At 42.0% G+C, this 20826-nt stretch overlaps 2 protein-coding genes across 17 annotated transcripts in view; one reads left to right on the forward strand and one right to left on the reverse strand.

Moving 5' to 3' along the window:
- The window catches only part of RALGPS1 (Ral GEF with PH domain and SH3 binding motif 1), a 540676-nt gene that overhangs the window by 291673 nt on the left and 228177 nt on the right, over positions 1–20826 (reverse strand). The gene's annotated exons all lie outside the window — the stretch shown is intronic.
- The window catches only part of ANGPTL2 (angiopoietin like 2), a 35392-nt gene that overhangs the window by 2619 nt on the left and 11947 nt on the right, over positions 1–20826 (forward strand). For both annotated transcript variants that reach the window (XM_073640260.1, XM_073640259.1), the window contains exon 2: positions 12397–13260. In XM_073640260.1, coding sequence (XP_073496361.1) covers positions 12456–13260 — 805 coding nt within the window. In that variant the 5' untranslated portion in view covers positions 12397–12455. The remainder of the gene's footprint in view (positions 1–12396; positions 13261–20826) is intronic.

Below are 20826 nucleotides of genomic sequence, written 5' to 3' on the forward strand. Positions count from 1 at the left end.
ACTATAAGCCGGGGTTATACATACAGCATCGTCTGTACTATGCGGCAGAGCTTGCACTCTAAGGAAAAAGATTAAATAGCAGCCACTGGGATGGTCGCTCCTGGAGAGCCAGGCAGCTGAACAAACTATAGAAAAGCCCCCAACATCCACCCCCGAAACTCACACAGAGTGAAAAGTTCAAAGCTGCAAAGATCCAACATTGTACAAAGTTCTAGGTGTAAGCGCCGGTCATTAAATGTCACTCTAGCCTCTGCTATCTACTATAAATATACAGTACCACAAGCCGGCTCAGAGGAGCAGGTCATCTCTGTATATTTGTGTTACAGCAGAAGGTTACAAAGTATTAGATACTATTAGCACATTGCAGCCCCCCCGCTAGCAATATTTTAAAGACAGGAAGTCTCCGCATTACTTTTTATTAAAGACAACATCTAATAACGATGTGATATTTTTTTTTCCTAATATCAGGTATGAATTTTACCTACATTACACCTTTTTACCACTTGGGGCACCGTCTCCATCAGCCTAATGAATCTGGAAAAACAGAGAGCAAAGGCTCTATGGAAAGTGAATAGTCCCTGTCCATTCAGGCAAAATTATGGGACACTGATGTCACGCTGCATCTCCTGATTTTCTGTGGTGTCGCATTGTGACCTGAATCCTACTCACTCCACATTTGATCAGTTTTCTGTCTCTGGTCACAAGTCGCATGTAACTCACTTGCATTTTGGTAAGCTGCCAGGCTTTACAGGAAAATCACAGATCTAAAATGGAAGCGAGTAGCAGACTTGTTTGAGCATTGCCGTCACGTGAAGACATTATAGGATAGGGCTGGTCTAGACTTTTATGTTGCAAGTCCACAGCCGCAAAATTTGCACTAAATAGTACAGATTTCACTGTTGATCGCATTCTGTGGATTTAGAATCCACAGTGCCGCTCAATTTACAGTGTGGATTTTCTCTGCAGCGTGAAGATGAGATCTCGTAAAATCTCAAACATAACACAAGTACTGTAATACTCTGTGTATACGACATGTGTGCATGTACCCCTGTGCAACGCCATCACTTTTAGTTGCTCTGACATGGAGTGCAGAGACCATGCTACACACTGGGCAGGACAGACGACAAGGCTAGACTCTAAAGCCTCATTCAGATGTCTTTTATTTTCATGTACGAGAAAGAAACCTGGAAAGTTTTTCATCACGATTTTGAATAAGATATTAATCAGTGTTTGGTCCACGAGTCGGTCTTTCCCTTTAGTGATTTTCTTGTATGCAAAAAAAAAAAAATTGCTCATCTTCTACCCATTACAATGTTGTATGGGTGATTTTGATCAGTGACTCTGAACAAAAACCAGACAAAGCTCAGTGATATTTTTGCAGATACGCAGTCCATAAAAAAAGAAATGTAAAGAAAACAGCTGCATAGACTAAAATAGGTATGTGTTCTACCGGTGAAAAACACGGGACAAAATACGTACGTGAAAAACAGACTTATGAATGAGGCCTAAATTAAGCGCCAGGATGCAGGCTAGTGGGCCGCTGAGCAGCAAACGGTTGACACAGGGACTCTGTTCTCATCATTGGTAGGGGCCTCAGCAATGGAGAACCCAGCTATCAGACACTTTATCCCTTAGGCAGCTCCTTGTTATATGAACAGCAGCTAAGGTAAGGCTGGGTCACAATCCACATTATCAGTGTTTATCTACCACCACCTCTCCTGTCATAGGCATTTTAATGGGTAAGACAGTCACAGGTTCTCTGCAAGACTTGCCGCCCCAGGTACTCAGAGCCCGAATTAATCCATATGAAATACTTCTTTACCCCTCATTTACTCTGTACCAATGAGACTCTTCAGATAGTGGCCAAGAACAAAGATAGTCTTCAACCGCAATGCTCAGTAATTTATAGCGGTTTGATTAATTCCAGACTATAACTACAATGAGATATAGTGCCCCCAAGGTGTAAGAGGTGGATGTCTTTTTAGTGTGCGATATATCACTCACTGACTACTACATGATAATATACACATGACTCATAGATTTACCACAAATTTCTGAGTCATTAAGTAATGGTGGAAATGGTGCCAGCTACACATGCCTACTACATTGCTCATTCGTGGGTTTTCCTTTTACTGCGAGCAGTTGGCTCATCCTCCACAACAAACTCTAAAAATCCATCCTTATAGATTCCAACGTGCCAACGTACAGTCACAAAGGTTGTTGTTTTTGGCCTCAATAAGATACGTGCATATACCTCGTATAACGTCACACCACTGTCCTGTGCTATTGTGTCTTGGGTAATGGTGCCTTGAAGCAATGCTAATTCTACAAGCAGGGATGGAGCATGCCACAACTGATTTCTTAGATTCCATGGGAATGTATAAGAAACAATTGTAACTGGTCTGAAACATAGAAAAGTATAGCATCCATAATACAGTGGCGTATATGCATTAGCTTTGTATGTATTACATTGCATTTTTTTTAAGCTTGACTGAAGCTGTCTGTACACATTAGATGCATATTGGGTAAACCCTCTAATTTTGATGGGACCGACAGACCATTTAGCGTTCATAGCGACCTCCCAACACTTTTCTGACAATGGATGTTGGGGGGAAATAAGGATCGCACATTTGACCAGTTATGTGATTCTCGGGGAGATGCTGAGTGTCTGATAGCGTCACACGCTCCTTATCCTTCTGAGAACACATACTTACTCGGCCGAGCGGGCCTCTAGTATAAATGGAGGAGTTGGAAGAAATAGTTGTTGACCGAACGCTCATTGGGCAAATGGCTATGTAATGTGTATGGCCAGTCGGGAAGGACAGGGCCAAAAAGTTAAAGCCATTCCAGATGTTAAAGAAACTGTCAAGTAGTTTTAACAAAGAGAAAATCTGCCTCATCCTTGAGCAATAAAGAAAGAAGGGATGACACGTGGCATAACTGGGTACATTTACTATTCAGGTATCTGGGTGACGGCCCTTTAGAAGCAATTATTACAGCATTCCCTACAACTAAAGGCCCCGTCACACTAAGCGATATCGCTAGAGAGATCGCAGCTGAGTCACAAGTTTTGTGATGCAACAGCGACCTCAGTAGCGATCTCGTTACGTTTGACACGTAGCAGCGACCAGGCCCCTGCTGTGAGATCGCTGGTCGTGTTGGAATGGTCTGGACATTTCTTTGATCGTTGAGGCCCCGCTGGGTAGCATGCATCGGTGTATGACACCTTACCAACGACTTCGTTGACGACTCGGACACAAACACATAGGCGTGCATCGTTATACAGATCGTTACGGGTCGCCGCATCATTGCTGCGTCGTTGGGAAAATCTGACTGTTTGACATCTCACCAGCGACCACATAGCGACGCAGCAACGATCCCTGACAGGTCGCATCGTTGTCGGGATCGCTGTAGCGTCGCTTAGTGTGACGGGGCCTTAAGGAATGGCTTGGACAAGTGAGGAAAATTCAAGCACTTAAATACAATCTATAAGGCATTTGTTGTTTTATGGACATATTATAAGCGACCTCTCCCCGCAGTTAATATTTTGCAAGTAAAACTGTTCAATTACATCGATCCAGTAATGAAAAGTTCCTGACCTTCTCTAAGAACAGAAAAAAAAAACATATTAGGAGATACCGCAGATTCCTGCATGTGTTGTTCTTGAGAAATCTTCCATGTAATGTTGTTTGTGTGTGTGATGCCAGAAAACTCAATACAAACATAAAAAGAAAAAAAAAATCATTGTGTAATAACCAGAAAAAGACAACACAGCGTTACAGAAGTTTTCTTTGGAAAGAACTCTTCAGCCTATTTTAAGTTGAGGGTCTTAGAAGTGAAGATACAACTTGTACACAGCTTGTCAAACAAAGCCGCGGGCGCAGAGCACCGTACGGACACTGACAGGCAGGCTGGATACGATTTAATGGGGTTGTCCCAACTTCGCGACTATACTGAGAATCCTGAGGGTAGGAGATAACTTCTTAAATTAGCACAATCCCTTCTGCCATTCAACTTGACAGACTAATATGTCTCTATGACGACAGACTACAAAATAAACAGTAGTCTGATTCTGAATTCATACACTTGTTGCAAAAGTAGCACATGTGTGAGTATGAGCGAAGTGTTTAGATTGAGCAGCGGATCAGAGAGGTTCACACCACCTTAAAATCCCGGATGTCTTTCACATTACTACATGAATACCCAATGTTAGTACGGTACTTATATATTACTCCAGGTATCTGAAAATGTTTGTGTTGATGGACTAAGCATAAAATAATTAAAAAAAAAATTAAAACCATAATTTCTGTGAACACTAAGGCTGTGTGCCCACGATGCGTTTTTTAAGCGTTTACGCAGTGGCAAAAACGCTGCAGAAACGCTTAAAAAACGCATGGTAGAAGGCCTGCCATGTTCCCCAATGATAATCCGCTGTGCTGTGCACATGCTGCGGAAATTTCCGCTGCGGATTATCATTGCGGAAAAAAAGGCAGCACTACCAATTATTTTGCAGAAGCGCTGCGTTTTCGCCGCGCTCTCCTCCGGACTCGGGTACCATAGAACCTGTAAAAAAAAGAATAAAATAAAAAAATAAATATTATATTTACCTTCTGATGGCCCCTGGTCTCCTTGTCTTCACTTGCCGGCAACTCGCAGTGGACTGAAGGACCTGCGCTGACGTCATAGCCATGTGACGGCAGGTCCTTCAGTGTAGTGTACCGCGAGCTGCCGGCAGCCAGGACGGAGCGAAGCAAGACTCCGGGGGCCATCAGAAGGTAAGTATAGATTTATTTTTTATTTTATACCATTCTTTAGGTCACAGTATATAAATCCATGCCGTTTGCATGGATTTATAAAGTGTGACCAAGTTGTCAAGCACTTTCCAAGTGATGCTAAAATCGCTTGGAAAGCGCTTGACACCCGCGTGCGGAAATGCATGTGAAGAACGCTTCACATCCGCATGTCCCTGGCAGGAAAAACGCATGTACAATCCGCATGCGTTTTTTCTGCCAGGGAGATGCAGAAACGCTCAGGAAAAAATCCTGAGCATTTCTGCATCGTGGGCACATAGCCTAATTGGAACCATCAGCAACTAGTAGTTAGGCTTTGTGCCCACGATGCAGAAATGCTCAGGATTTTTTCCGCTTCTCCCTGGCAGGAAAAACGCATGCGGTTTTTACATGTGTTTTTCCCGCCAGGTAGAAGCGTTTGTCAAGCGTTTTTGCATGCATTTCTGCATGCTTGTTATCAAGCACTTTCCAAGCGATTTTAGCATCACTTGGAAAGTGCTTGACAACTTGTTCACACTATATAAATCCATGCAACCGGCATGGATTTATAGTAGTGTGACCAAGTTAGTTATAAAAAAAGAATAAGAATGGTAAAACATAATAATAAAAAAAGATTATACTTGCCTTCCAATGTCCTCCCGGTGTTTTCTCCGCTGCGTCCGGTGTCTTGGGTGGCTCGTGGTGGTGTGAAGGACCTGCGGTGACTTCATTGAGTCATGTGACAGGTCACATGACTCGGACGTCATGGCAGGTCCTTCACAACACCGCGACCCATACAGCAGACCAGACGGAGGGGAGAAAACACCGGGAGGACATCGAAAGGTAAGTATAATCTTTATTTTTTATTTTAAATTCTTTTTTTTAACAGGTTCTATGGTACCTGGGTCTGGAGGAGAGTCTCCTCTCCTCCAGACCTGGGTACCATCCGTACATTGAACCGTGTGATATCCGCATGTGCAGATGCAGTGATGCGGATGTCACGCGGTCCAATGCAAGTCAATGGCGGCGATTATGCTGCGTGTCCGCAAAATTAATGGCCATGCTGCGTATTTTTCCGCAATGATAATCCGCAGCGGAAATTACCGCAGCATGTGCACAGCACATGCGGATTATCATTGGGGACCATTGGGCACGTATTACCAAGTGTTTATTAAGCGTTTTCGCTGCGGAAATTCCGCGGCAAAAACGCTTGAAAAACGCATAGTGGGCACGCAGCCTTAGCAACTTTTTTTTGCAATGGCGCACAGTAACAAATAAAAAAAAAATGTACAAACAGCAGTAAAAAGTTAGTGAATATGTGTGCACGTGACCACTGATCCAATCACTTCAATGGGTCTTAAGGAGCAGTAGTGCGCATGTATGACCACCACTGCATTCATTTCTATTGGCCTATGGGAGCAATATTGTGCATACAGGATTACACCTTTACTACATCTTTAGACTGCATGCCCACTATACGTTTTTTCAAGCGTTTTGCCGCGGAATTTCCGCAGCGAAAACGCTTAAAAAACGCTTGGTAATACGTACCCCATGGTCCCCAATGATAATCCGCATGTGCTGAGCACATGCTGCGGAAATTTCCGCTGAGGATTATCATTGCAAAAAAATCCGCAGCATGTCCATTATTTTTGCAGAAACGCCGTGTAATTGCCGCCATTGGCTTGCATTGAATCGCTTAATATCCGCATGACTACAAGTGCACATGCAGATATTAAGCGATTCAATGTGCTGATGATACCCGGGTTGGGAGAAGAGGAGACTCTCCTCCAGACCCGGGTACCATAGTACCTATTAAAAAAAAGAATTTAAAATAAAAAAAATATACATTGTACTCGCCTTCTGATGGCCCCCGGTCTTCTCTCCGGTGCGTCCTGGCTCCCCGATGGCTCACGATGGTGTAAAAGGACCTTCCATGATGTCATTTAGTCATGTGATAGGTCACGCGACCGCTGACGTCGGCGGTCGCGTGACCTGTCACATGACTAAATGATGTCATGGAAGGTCCTTTTGCACCACCGCGAGCCGCCCAAGACACCGGACGCACTGGAGAGAAGACCGGGAGCCATCATAAGGTGAGTATCATGTGTTTTTTTTACCATTTTTATTCTTTTTTTAACTATTAACTTGGTCACACTATATAAATCCATGCCAGTTGCATGGATTTATATAGTGTGACCAAATTGTCAAGCACTTTTCCAAGTGATGCTAAAATCACTAGGAAAAGCGCTTGATAACCAACATGCGAAAATGCATGCAAAAACGCTTGACAAACACTTCTACCTGGCAGGAAAAACGCATGTAAAATCCGCATGCGTTTTTCCTGCCAAGGAGATGCAGAAAAAATCGGCAGCATTTCTGCATCGTGGGCACTTTGCCTTATAGCAGATGCAGCTCAATTTTTATCCTGTAGAACACCAGTCATTTCTGCCACCATTAGAGGGAGCTTCTGAGCTTACTACATACATTGAGCTCAATAATAAGAACACAAATGCTCCTAAGCTCCCTCTAGTGGCTGCAGAAAAAGCTTATAAAAAGCAAAAACAGATTACATTTGGTACTATATAATAGATGTAACCTTAATACAATGGAAATATATGATCATTTCTGGCTCAATTTCTCATGTTCATTCTGTGTTCTCCCTATATAAAAGATTTTGGGCATGGAAACCTATAACTCACAGCCAGCAAGAATGTGTTATGTCACCAGCCAGGAGAGTATTAAAAGCGTTATAGATCTTAATGTCATTAATAACACGAGCCATGTAGCTGGGCGGCTGCCAACCAACGGAAATGAAAAGCACTCTGTTGCATTAGGGTAAGAAGTCCCAGCAGAGACCCCCATATACAGTAACGCCCGCTGGCTGTTTGCTTTTTGTGGGATGCTATAGTGCTAAACTCACTTAAGCTATGACTGGAACTGCATCTACTTAATTGCTGTAAATCTCCCTTCAGCCCAGGATCAAAGACCTTTAAGTGTCAGTCACCTGGGACTTCTGGTCCAAGAGTGACAGCATCACTCCACCTTTGGCATATCTTGTTCCAAAACATCACCAACATTTTATATCACCTCGTTAATGGACGGAGACTTGGAACCTTCCTATGTTCAGATCCCTTATGTATGTGCTGTTTTACTCCTATACAACTAACGGTGAGTTCAGGGGTATGGGGTAAAGGATTGCACTTTAAAAGTCAGCCGATGTGACTATCTATGGAGGCTCTCCCTAACCAAGAAATGTAGTTTTCGGTTACCTGAAATTCTTTCCACAAAATATAGTTTATATTTTTTCCTTCTGCATCAATTAAAAAAACTACTATAAACTTGACTTGAAGATAATTTGCCCATGAGATACAGAGTTAGGCCACAGTCCCACTATCAGCATTTGGTCAGTATTTTTTCTCATGAGTGGGATCCAAAACCAGGTGAGGAACAATCAGAGAAAAGGTATAATAGAAACAAGTCACCAATTCTGCATTTATCACCCACTCCTGGTATTGGCTCCCACTCCTGTGAAAAAATACTGACCAAATACTGATCGTGGGGCCGTGTCCTTAAAGCACACCTGTCAGCAGGATTGTGCTTAGTAAACCACATGAGGAAGTGAAGATGGATCTGGCTCAGCACACCGGGCAATTAATTAAAATTCAACAATCTTTATTGGCAAATCCTTTTAAAAACTTGCAGAAAAGACAAAAAATGGACATCTCAGACGACAAAGCATATATTATAGGGTGGTATGTATAAAAAATGTCATATGCGTTTCGAGTGAAAAACTCTTGAACACTGGCTATGAGCCTAGTTACTGAGCACTGCTTTTTGAGCCAACAGTTCTTTTACATCAGGGGTGAACCTTCTTTTTGTCAAGAGCCATTTGGATATTTATACCATCCTTCGGGGGGGCGTACAAATTGTTCGCTAACTCCGCCCACAAAGTAAGTCTTGCCGCTTGCACTGGTGTCAGGGCGTAATCTTTCAATGCACGCTCCTCAGCATGCAGTAACGAACACTGCATGCCTGTGCTCATAGAGCAAGAAGAAATTGAAAGGCTGGTGGCAATCAAAACACAGCTGCCGGCCTAAGCACTGTGGTCCCCAAGAATCTGCCCAGGGGGGGCCGAAAAAAAGGTCATCGCAGGCCGTAAATGGCCCTCGGGCCCAAGGTCCACTATAGAAGCAGAAACTTTAATTCCATAACTTCCCTGTACGCACTGTTTATGCCACTGTCAAAAGATTTGAACACACAAAAAGCCCGCTTCTCTGCCCAAATTCATATTGACTGAAAAGCAAGAGCAGGGAGAGAGAGTCGCCCACACTTTCTACTTCCTGTATAGACAAAAACCTGCCCACACTTCCTGTAGAGATAAAGATCCGTCATTACTTCCTGTAGAGAGACAAAAACCAACCCCCACTTTCTGTAGAGAAACAAAGACCCGCCCCCACTTGCTGTATAGAGACAAAGACCCGCCCCCCCTTCCTACAGAGACAAAGACCCGCCCCCACTACCTACAGAGACAAAGACCCGCCCCCACTACCTACAGAGACAAAGACCCGCCCCCACTACCTACAGAGACAAAGACCCGCCCCCACTACCTACAGAGACAAAGACCCGCCCCCACTACCTACAGAGACAAAGACCTGCCCCCACTACCTACAGAGACAAAGACCTGCCCCCACTACCTACAGAGACAAAGACCTGCCCCCACTACCTACAGAGACAAAGACCCGCCCCCACTACCTACAGAGACAAAGACCTGCCCCCACTACCTACAGAGACAAAGACCCGCCCCCACTTCCTACAGAGACAAAGACCCGCCCCCACTACCTACAGAGACAAAGACCCGCCCCCACTACCTACAGAGACAAAGACCTGCCCCCACTACCTACAGAGACAAAGACCCGCCCCCACTACCTACAGAGACAAAGACCTGCCCCCACTACCTACAGAGACAAAGACCCGCCCCCACTACCCACAGAGACAAAGACCCGCCCCCACTACCTACAGAGACAAAGACCTGCCCCCACTACCTACAGAGACAAAGACCAGCCCCCACTACCTACAGAGACAAAGATCCGCCCCTACTTTCAGTAGAGAGACAAAGACCGATCCCACTTTTTGTAGAGAGACAAAGACCCACCCCTAACTCCTACAATCAGCCTCTACTGATACAGAGGGATGATACTTGACAACAGGCAATATACAGAGAATTAAACAGAAGAAAGTGGCTGGCACTTGAGTAATTTTTGACCTGAAAATGTCATTTTAGGTTAAAGTAAACTACAAAATAACATGTCGGATTCTTCCTTATTCCAACACTATCTGTCAAGAAAGACTTAGCAGACCCTATAAATATAAGCTAGTCTGCCATGTTTATTGAAATTGATGGGTTTTGGTTGACATTTTTTATGTGCATGGGCCTCTACATTCCTCTTTCTAATGTTCTGTTTAATTAGAGGGGTTCTCTTAAAAAGACATCTGTCTTAGAGTACATCAATCTAATAAATGCGTTCCCTTGTACAAGACCACACTCTATGAGCAAACTCGTCATTTTAACTGTCACCATAAATGCTGCAGTTTACATGGCAGGTTAGAGAATGCTTCCCCGAAACCGAACCAGTCAGCTTTGAGTGAAAAGGGGTTGTCAGGCAGAATTGTACTTATCAAATTCACAAACCAGGGGTATCAGGATGAACATCATTCTTAGTTCTTCCCAAACTGGGAACTGCTTCAGTATTTGGTACAGTGAACAAAAAGAGAAAGTAGCCAATTACTTTTTAGAAAATGGTAAAATTCTGGAAGCCTTCACATACATGTATTTATAGTTGGCAGCAGCGACTGTCATGTTAATTTCAACCGCACAGAGAAAGTATACACTTTACTTTAGCCATCTCTTTTGCTTTTTTTTAATAGGGTCTCTTTAAAATAACAAGAAATAATAAGTAGTTCAAGTTTAGTATGATTTTCTACATTTTGAGCACTTGCTCGGCTCCAAAAAAGGTAAATGCAATATGTTTAGTAATTAAGTTACACAGAACCTCCTGTGAAGAGAGATTTCCTAGACAACCACAAGCCCACAACGAACTCCGAGTTATCCCTTTTCCCGTCTTGCAGTTTGTGGAATTTACAGTAAGTGGCCGGTCAAGGCTGGTAAATGGAAATCATTCCACTGCCAGAGGGCTCGTAACCCAAATCAGACCCAGACGGCACCAGCACGTCAAAAAAACTCCATCAGACTTCAAATGCGTTCACCATTCGTGCCTGCGGCAATACCTTACTGTGTACATCGGAGGGGGTGTTTAATCCAGGACTTCTTAAAGAAGACAAAAAAATAATCAATCAATTGAAGCAAAATGATTTACTATGACGAGGTTAGCAACCTTCCAACCCAGCGCTTGACTGTAAAGATTTCATTGAGGCAAACGGTTTCCAAAAATAATAGACGCTCTTTTTCTGCTAATGGGAAGAATGGCTGCTTTGTACCCATGTTATTTTACACAGAGCTCAGTAAAGTAGCACCACACTGACACCAATAAATAAACGCAGTTGGACGCTTTATTGGTGAATTCAATGAAAATTTCTCACACTGTAAAGGTCTTAGTGTAGTGATTTCCAAGAGCTCAATTCCACTTACGTACAATTTTCTAAGCCATCTCCTTATATAATGAGTGCCTTCTTGCAATTTTATTGCAAAATTAAAGACATTTGCACTAACAACCATGACCACTAGATGTGCTGTCTCCCATAAACAACAATGTGACCATGATCTCAAATTCAGACTAAATATTGATCTTTGAACTGCAATAACTTTGGAATGAAGAATTTTCCAGAAATGGCAGACGGAATATTATAGTCAGCATGGAGAGTTTTATGACACTTCTATTTTCAGAAAATAAGTGCTACCATCCCTTTAACATTGACTGAGTAAAGAAAAGGCCTATTCAGTGGGGATGAATATAAGATTTTCTGATGCCCTGAATGCTATCATTACTATAGCACAATGCAGGGTTTCACGTCAAGTCAATTTCTTTATACTATTAATATCTCGTCCCCTTTTTTATAATGGTGGACGTCTCCACGTCACTTGTGAAGTTTCTTCTTATGAGTAGCGACCTGTGGTTTAATGTGCTAAACTGTGTATTGTTTACACCCGCATGACACAGCTTCCTATTAACTAAAATGATAGAACATAGGAGAGGACATATTGTGCCATTTAAAAGCCACAAAACCGAAGGAATTAATTGTAAAGTAAAACTTTATTAGTAAATGTTACTGAGTGCCAAGAATAGGAAACACATGCTGTTTATGGAGTTAGGGTGCTTTCTCATATGTCATTTATTTTGTTCGGATTCTCCCTCCATGACTCTTGGCCTGTCCTCCACTACTCGTTGGGTATCAAAGCAGTTTCTTTAGTGGGTGGCTTGTACTGGATCATAGTTATACCAACCAGTAGTAAAGGCGATTGGACCCTCCTGATTTTTCCCTTCTTTCTCCAAGAACCTCCTTGCAACCACATGGCTTCCGTGTATGGCACGGTACCCCTTATCCGTAACTTGTATGTTGGAACAAACGTAACTTGCAGCATTTATTTTAATATTTGCAATTTCCTTTACAGGACTGAGAAGAGGACGATTATTCCGTTGTTTGGCATTTTCACTTATAAACTGAAGCACAATGACATCTCTGACAGTTGTCGCTTTGTTACTCCTTGTCATTGTGGGGGAGACTTATGGCGGCAGCACTCAAGAATTTCAGAACAGTGATGGCGCCGAGCAAGAATTCATTTACATGAACAGAGAGAGGCGATCGACAGAATCATCAGACAAGTGCAGCTACACTTTCATTGTGCCCCAGCAAAAAGTCACTGGGGCCATTTGTGTCAACTCAAAGGAGCAGGAGACAGTGTTTGAGAGCCGGGTGCAGAAACATGAGATAGAACTGCTAAATACTGAACTTGTCAAGCAGAAGAGACAGATTGAAACTTTGCAACAGCTGGTAGAGGTGGACGGGGGCATTGTCAATGAGGTCAAACTCTTGCGGAAAGAGAGTCGAAATATGAACTCCAGAGTGACCCAGCTGTACATGCAGCTGCTGCATGAAATAATTAGGAAAAGGGACAACGCGCTGGAACTCTCGCAGCTAGAAAACAAGGTCTTAAACCAAACAGCAGAAATGTTACAACTCACAAATAAGTACAAGGACCTAGAACACAAGTACCAGCATTTAGCCTCTTTAGCAAGTAACCAGTCTATAGTGATTGCACAGCTTGAAGAACAATGCCAAAAGGTGCCACAGTCAAGGCCAATACCACAGCCACCCCAGCAGCCGAACAGAGTGCTACAGCCGCCCAACTATAACCGCATAAACCAAATATCCACCAATGAGATACAGGGAGACCAAAACCTAAAAGTTCTCCCACCACCCCTGCCTACTATGCCAGTAGTCACCAGTATACCTACGTCTACAGACAAACCTTCAGGTGAGTGGAGTATAATGGGGGTTAAGGTCATGTGCTAAGCTTCCTTTAACTATTTTTTTGTCGATATAAACAAACAGTCATTCTCAGATGGCTGCAGTAACATTTACATACGAACTGATCTCCTCTGCTTTCTATAGCATGCAGCCTTTCTATTTTGCAACAAAAAAAATAAAGTGTAAGTATTTTTGCTAAGCTTGTAAAATATATAATTCTGTGGAAAATAATATTCATATATAAATTTTCTGAATTTATGCAAATATAGATGCCATGGTAAGGAAACGATCTATAACTCTGTCCTACAAGTGACTACAACTCTTCTGGTTTCTTGGTGGGTGTATGGCCTGGCTGCAGATAAGAATGGGATATAACCCATATTGGCTCGACAGCCTGATTATCACTTTTGAGTAATGTTAGGCTCTTTTCTGACTGAGTTTTTTTCTTATGCTAAACACATACGCTGGGTAATCTATAGATTTAACTTAAGGTGGTGAAGGAACCTATAAAGTGGGATCCATCACACACGGTACTCCACTGTAAAACCCCTAATATCCATTAACCTATCCAGAGTGGTATACACTTTTTTTTACTGGCTATCACAGTATGGAATAATATAGGGCGCTGCGCTAATCCCAAAAGCAAAAACGAAAAGGAAAAAGCCAACGTAAACGGCTGGAGAACGCGGCTGTGGATGAGTTTCATGTATGTAGAAGATGTTGGATGTACACTTAAAAATGTCTTCTACTACAGGAGGAAATTGAACTACAATAGATGTATTAAAGGGGTTGAGGATGAGTCTTTTTTCCCACCTCCCTGAGTCCATTATCACCTTCTAGACCGGCGACACTTCTCAGTACTCAGTGCCGCACCTCCACTGATCGGTTGCAACGTTCACATTTTGTCATCTGTACAGAAGAAACACTGCCAAGAAAACTAGGGGGGGGGGGCAGCGCTGAATATGAAGGAGTGGAGCCGGTCTGGATGCTGAATACGGGGTTTTTTGTTTTTAAATCTTTCTTTTCACCTCCCTCGGTTAATTATTAAGTGTTTGGATACATTACAGTACAATATGGATCACACATAGATGCATCACTATTTTAAATCACTCAATGAGCGTTTTCTGTCTGCAAAATGAACGATATTGGTGCAAACAATGCTTTAAAGCTATAACAGACAAAAAAATGTATGGATTGAGGATAAAAATAGTCCTAAATGGGTCTATTTGCCTAATAAAGATCATACTACTAAGTATCCCATAGAAAAGCTCCTGTGCGGGTAGGAGACACCCTTTACGAGTTACTAAATGATTTCCACATATTTTATATTGCAGCCTATAATTGGAGAAAAAGTTGGTAAATACTTATTGGCAGATGGAAACATTGCAGATTTTTTTTTACTTCTTGTGAGATTCCACTTCATATTTTGGGTATAATTTTTTTTCCATTATCATTAAAAGGGAATATTTAGGAAAGCATCTGTCTGAGTTTAGTGAGAGGACAGACTTTGCTTACAACAGGCTCACTGGAAAGTGAAATTAATTAGAACACATAATTAAAGTCTCAGACAATTGCCAACCTCTGAACTAAGTCCAAGCGCACTGGCAAAAAAAATATTGGTGTTTGGAAAAAAGATTAAACGAAGAGCAGATTTTAATATGGAATATTGTAGACTTTGCATGTGATGTGAGGAACCATCAGTAGGAACGTATATATATGAGCCAAATACGTAAGGCAAAGAAATGAGCTCCATATAAGTTTTGAGCAAAAATCCCATGGAGCTGACGTTGATTTTATACAGGGACCCATGTTATAAAATCAATAATAATTGACTGGTGGCTTCATGTAAAGTTATAGTGCATGTTCCCTACTGTCACTATGTATGATTACTGAGACTATATGGGCAGATTTATGTCTTGGATCACCCACTTTTGTTATCAGGGTCCCTCTATAAGCTGATCACAAATTCTGATACTTGGATCTGAACCTGACAGCAAGTGTTCACTTTCCCCGCACTGCCCACTGCAGGTGAAATTAAGCATTACATGTTGCCCAATGAAAGCAAGTGGAAGTTGGGTTAATAGATGCAGATGCTTGACTGGTGAGGTGACTTCTTCTAAATGATTTCTCTAAAAGGATATTATTTTCCAGGAAGATAAACAATTTAATTCTGCTTTTCTTGTTTGTTTTTTTCACATAGTAGCCCGACTAGAAGGCATGGTTGTATAGGATCAGACCACTATGCCTTCTCTCAATCACATCCCATAAAACATGTTAGTATCTTCAGACCCATGCAGCGGATTCTTGAGATCATGGAAAATCTAAGGTAGTTGGATAAACAAAAAAAAAAACACCCTTAGGCCTCCTTCACATGTCCGTGTTTCCAGTATGTGTGGAATCCAATTTTTTTCATGGATACCACATGTACCCATTATAATCTATGGTTCTATGCACAATTCCGTTGTTTTTTGTTTGTTTTGTTTTTTACACGGACCGTGTGTCCGTGCAAAACACATGGAGACAGACGTTTTTTTTCCGGTAGCACGGATGACAAGGGCTAATACACGTCTATGGGTCAGTGAAAAACACGTATAGCATCAGTGTACCATCCGTCTGCTGTCCATGTTTAACATTGCAAAGGATAGGAGAAGCCTTGTAATTTATTTATGTATCCATACCGGAAAAACACTGATGGTAAAAACGGACACTGATGCAAAACACTGATGACACCGGTACCAGTTTTTCACGTACGTGTTTTATATGGACATGTGAAGAGGGCCTTATTTGGTGAATTAAAGCTAATTTAAAGACATGTAAATTGTATTAGGAATCTGCACTAACGATCCACCTGGCGCACTCTACAAAAATGTCGCGTTGGGAGAGTGCACCATAAGGATTTAAACAAAAAATAAATACACAGAGCAATGATGTCGCTAAGTGAACAGACTTCCAGGTTTTTAGATTTATCCCTTCTTGTTTGCTGTTCGGGCTCTGGATGCATTTCATATAGGCAATGAAACTGAATAAAGCACCGAATGAAGTCAGACAATGAGGACATACTTTCCACAGCAGACTAATCCCTTCCTCATCCAAAAAAATACCCCCTGAAGGATCTTTATGCAGCTGACGTACATGGAGATCCCGGCAATAAGCCTTGTATAAATTGCAGAGGTTTGTGTGCAGTTCCAGCGCTTTTTCCATTTCCAGTGCAATTACCGGATGCCTTTGGCGTGAAGATATTAGTCCACGTGGACTGACCTCAGCTGCAGTGCTTCTGAACTCCAGGGACTAAGAAGATTACCAGAAACTCCTAGGCTCTCTCCTGAACCAGCCAAGTTTGCGGACCTCAGATCACTGTTACAATTCTTTGTTTTCTTAATCCACAGTATAAGAAGTTATCATAATTATCGTGGGCTGCAAGGAACCCCAGGGGAAGGAGAGTTTGGCAGGAAGGGAAAATTGACCCACCAGGCTTCAGAAGATTGAAGGAGTTGACCTACCACGGGGGGCCACGGTGTTTGTCACTAGGGCCCATGTTAAAATTTCCTACAGCTTCTAGATAAAAGTCAAGGTCAAGCAGAGCTGTCAATCAGCACACTAAAAAGTCTTTAAAGCTTTAAGCACAGTGAAAACCTAGACGAAAGCTTGGCAAACTTCATTCACAATATTGTTAATGGCCAAATCTTCGGTACAGGGAAGAGAAATAATCCAGATCATAATATAAGAGCTAGAAGATTCACAAATGATAGCTATCCCCTGGTAGTTAGGGTCTTTTCCTGCTGAGCTTTGCAGAAATATATTGACATTTAAAGCTTATAGGCTCCCATTTTACAGTATACATTTTTACTAGATGCCTTCAGAAAGAATAGAGTAATCTGTTGTGCTATACAATACAGCAGAAAAAAAAAGAATATCCAATGTCTACCTGCCTTAAAGGGTTTTCCCACGAACATAATTAATTTTAATTAGTAGATATTTGAATAATAATAAGTTCCACAATTGGTATGATCACACCATGTTCCTGCACAGTCAGACACAGCAAAGGGAATTTCAAGAGCTCCCAGACCGCCTCACCTAGTGCTTAGGGCTTGGACAGGAGAATACTAACTGAAATATTCCCACAACTCTTCTCCTACCAGCCCAAATTACCCAATTTTCATGGCATATGAAGGAAAGCAATCGGCCAACGACCAGTTAAAGTCCCGCTTACAGTGATGCACTAACAAAGACTCCTTCCAAAGACAGCGCAACTCTTCTCCATGGGTCGAGTCTGGTGTTGTAGCTCAGTCTCATTTCAGTGAATGCTGTAATACCAGACTTAGTCCATTACATAGGGGTGCTTAACGCCGGAGTAAGGCTCGGTTCACATAGCGTATCCCTTTGCAGAAAAAAACCCTGCATTGACTGCAGCATTATTTTTCCAGATATTGATGAACACATTGCCTGAACCCAATTGACACTATAATAAGTCAATGGGTGTCAGATGCAGTTTTGTGCCCATTTGGTTATAACTGGAATTACAATTCACGTTTAATAAAACAGACATTAAATTGAATTAAACAATAGACGAACCTCGTCTTCATAGACACCTCACATGCTGCAGGTATGAAAGACATTATATAGCGGTGCAACATAACTTACACATCAAACCAACATAAACATTATCAGCATGTGAAATTCTGGGGTAGAAATGGTAATTTTCCAAACAAAACCACTAAAAAACTGAATGTTTTTCTAACAGATAATAGCTGAGCTCTTAACGCTCATGATTTCCAGTAATAATAATGTAACCTGGCTGTACAAACCTCTGTGCGAGTTACACTCACTTTCCATGGTTCGGTGGCATTTATTTATTGTGCTATGTCTATAGAAACTCAAAATATTTCATTCCGCACCCAAAACAATGACCTCCGGCCGGGACCACACAGCAAGGTGTTATAAGAACATATACCCAGCCAAAATACATAAAAATGAAGTAGCCGTAGATGTGGCCAAGAGGGAATATTGTAAACACGTGGCTGAAACACAAAAGCAAAGCCTTAATTCCAAGCTTCGATGGCAGCAAAACCAATGATTTCTCACTACCTAGTCATCCTCTAATACATCATATCAGAAAAAGAGCACAATGTTTATGTGGCTGTGTGCATGCGTGTTATGGGTATTTCCTTTTAGCCTTACACTTGCGTGGGTCTAGGAGCCTGCTACACCCCCGTGTGCTTTTCTGTGGGAACCTAATACAGAGACTATCAAAGACTGTAACAAGTTATCCAAGTATCCATAGGATAAGTGATAACTTACTGATTGCTGGCGGTCCAACCACTGGGATCCCCACCGATTCTGAGAAAGGTGATGTCTAACTCGAGGAGGTGTTTGAGCATGCGTACTACTATTACCACTTCATTCATCCTCCATGGGACTAAAAGTGCTACCTCTGGCAGTCCCATAGACCAAGAATGGAGCGGTGGGGCGAACATTCAACTTTTTCTCTATTCAGAACCTTCATTCTTAGGCTCAATGAGAGGTCCTAGCTGTCAGATTTCCAGCAATCCGTAAGTTATCACTAATCCTATGGATATTTAATAAGTTACCAACTTGGCACCAACTCTTTAAGGTGACCATTCATCATTGTAGTTGGCCACTGGCAGCTAACTGTTCCTCCAGACTTCTCCATTCAGCTGCAGGTCTTATGTGTTATCAATGAGGAAGGGGGAATAAGCCACTGCCAGTAAGAGGAGGCCTCCATACACATTAGCTGGTCAGGCGGTCCCACCAAAATGGGTTTGGCTGGCTATATCTAATGTTTATAGGCATCTTTGTAGTTAAGAACTGGTGGAGTTTCAAAGCAGATGGACCGAGGGGCGGGCAGCCATATAGGCAAATTAGGTCCGTAGGTCCACCACCACCAGAAATAAAATGACAAAAGGAAGCAGAACAGCTCATAATTATGAATGAATTACAATTCATCGTATAAGGATTTGATAGAGAGGAGATCCATGATGACCGTTTCATACTAGCTGTTTTCCTTTTTGGCACAAGGCCCTTATGAATTCTAGTTCCATCTCACAATGGACCCTTACAAAGTGAGAAAATTCATCTTTGGTGGGATTTATCCTTTTCTCCTACAGCTGGACCTGCGGAGTGGATTTGTACAGTGATACCCAGAGCAATTTTCACTTTCCACTACACAAAGGGGAAAGTGGAAGACGAAAAGTCTCAGACAGGTGTTTTGTGGGACATTATTACTAAGGCTTTGCATCCTACACAGAGAAAACATTATTATTAATATTTTTTACAATAGGTCGATGTCCTGTGCACACAGCATTATATATATCTATATAGATTGTGCTGATTTGTAGGCAGTTTAATAATACACACACAGAATGATATAACTCCAAATTGTACCGAAATTGACAATTTACTGTACTGTTCTCACCAGCGAGCAGAACACATTAGTTCTGTTTCACTCAGCCGCTGGAAATTCATTCCAGACACAGGCTCCATGCTGTTCTATTGAGCTCTGTTTTGGGACATCACCCATGGACAGAATGAGCGAGGAAGGGCAGATTATATAACTCAATCTGCCAAGCGGCAGCTCAGGGGCCCGGAGCCAGAATGGTGCTATGAATTTCCTGCACGTATTAGTGAACAGAGGGTTGTCCGGCAGGGACAAGATTAAGGAGCCAATTTTCTGTTAAACACTTAGACGACTACGCTGTCGTATAAAACCTACATGAACTGGAAGGAGGCCGCCGTTCAGGTTGCAACAAGCTGAGACAAGAAATATTTTATGGCAAATTTTAGTACAAGCATTAGTAGCCCGACAATGAAATATGGGGCAATACAGGAAAGAAAGAAAGGCATTAATAATAATTTATAAGAAAAGATGTAGAAATTAACTGCAGGCGATACATATGGCAGTTGGCCTGGATTTAAAGGACTCCGAACCATAAAGGCAGATAGAGTTTTGGACATCTTGAATATATTACTCCTTTTAAAAATGTCAACTTTTTAAGAATGAGTAAATGAATGCATTGTGTACAATATACCTCTTTAGAAAATATATCCTTTTTTTGGCAGGTGACCCTTAACCTTCATTATTTCCTTCCTGCAGGCTCACAATGGAAACATGCCAACCCTGACGAAGTGCATAGGGCTGGATGAAGAATGATAACATCTTTAAGTGGTGGTTTTATATATAAATAAATACTACTTTAGGGTCTTTATATTATAAATACATTTAAGTCTTGGAAAAGGCTTTTCGACAATGTTAACATCTGCACTGGAGGCGCCTTTTAGTTCAGGGTAAAAACGCTAGATAAAATAGTGCATCATGCTGTGGTAATAGCCCGATGTATGCCATTATAGTCAATGGGATCCATTAGGCACCGCTGGTATCCATCATTGTTTTGCGCCTATAAATTAAACCTGAATAGGTCTCACAAACTAAGAATTCCCTACATCAAACATGCTAGCCTTATCTCATTAGTAGGTTTTGTAGACTATGAGCAAAAACCATCCTGAGCAAAGGAAGAACAAACATGTCTAAGGGACCCTGTTTGGATCTGAACCCATG

The sequence above is a fragment of the Phyllobates terribilis genome, unplaced genomic scaffold (genome assembly GCF_046119375.1).
Source record: "Phyllobates terribilis strain yellow unplaced genomic scaffold, ASM4611937v1 Scaffold_7__3_contigs__length_470593459, whole genome shotgun sequence".
Classification (NCBI taxonomy): domain Eukaryota; kingdom Metazoa; phylum Chordata; class Amphibia; order Anura; family Dendrobatidae; genus Phyllobates; species Phyllobates terribilis.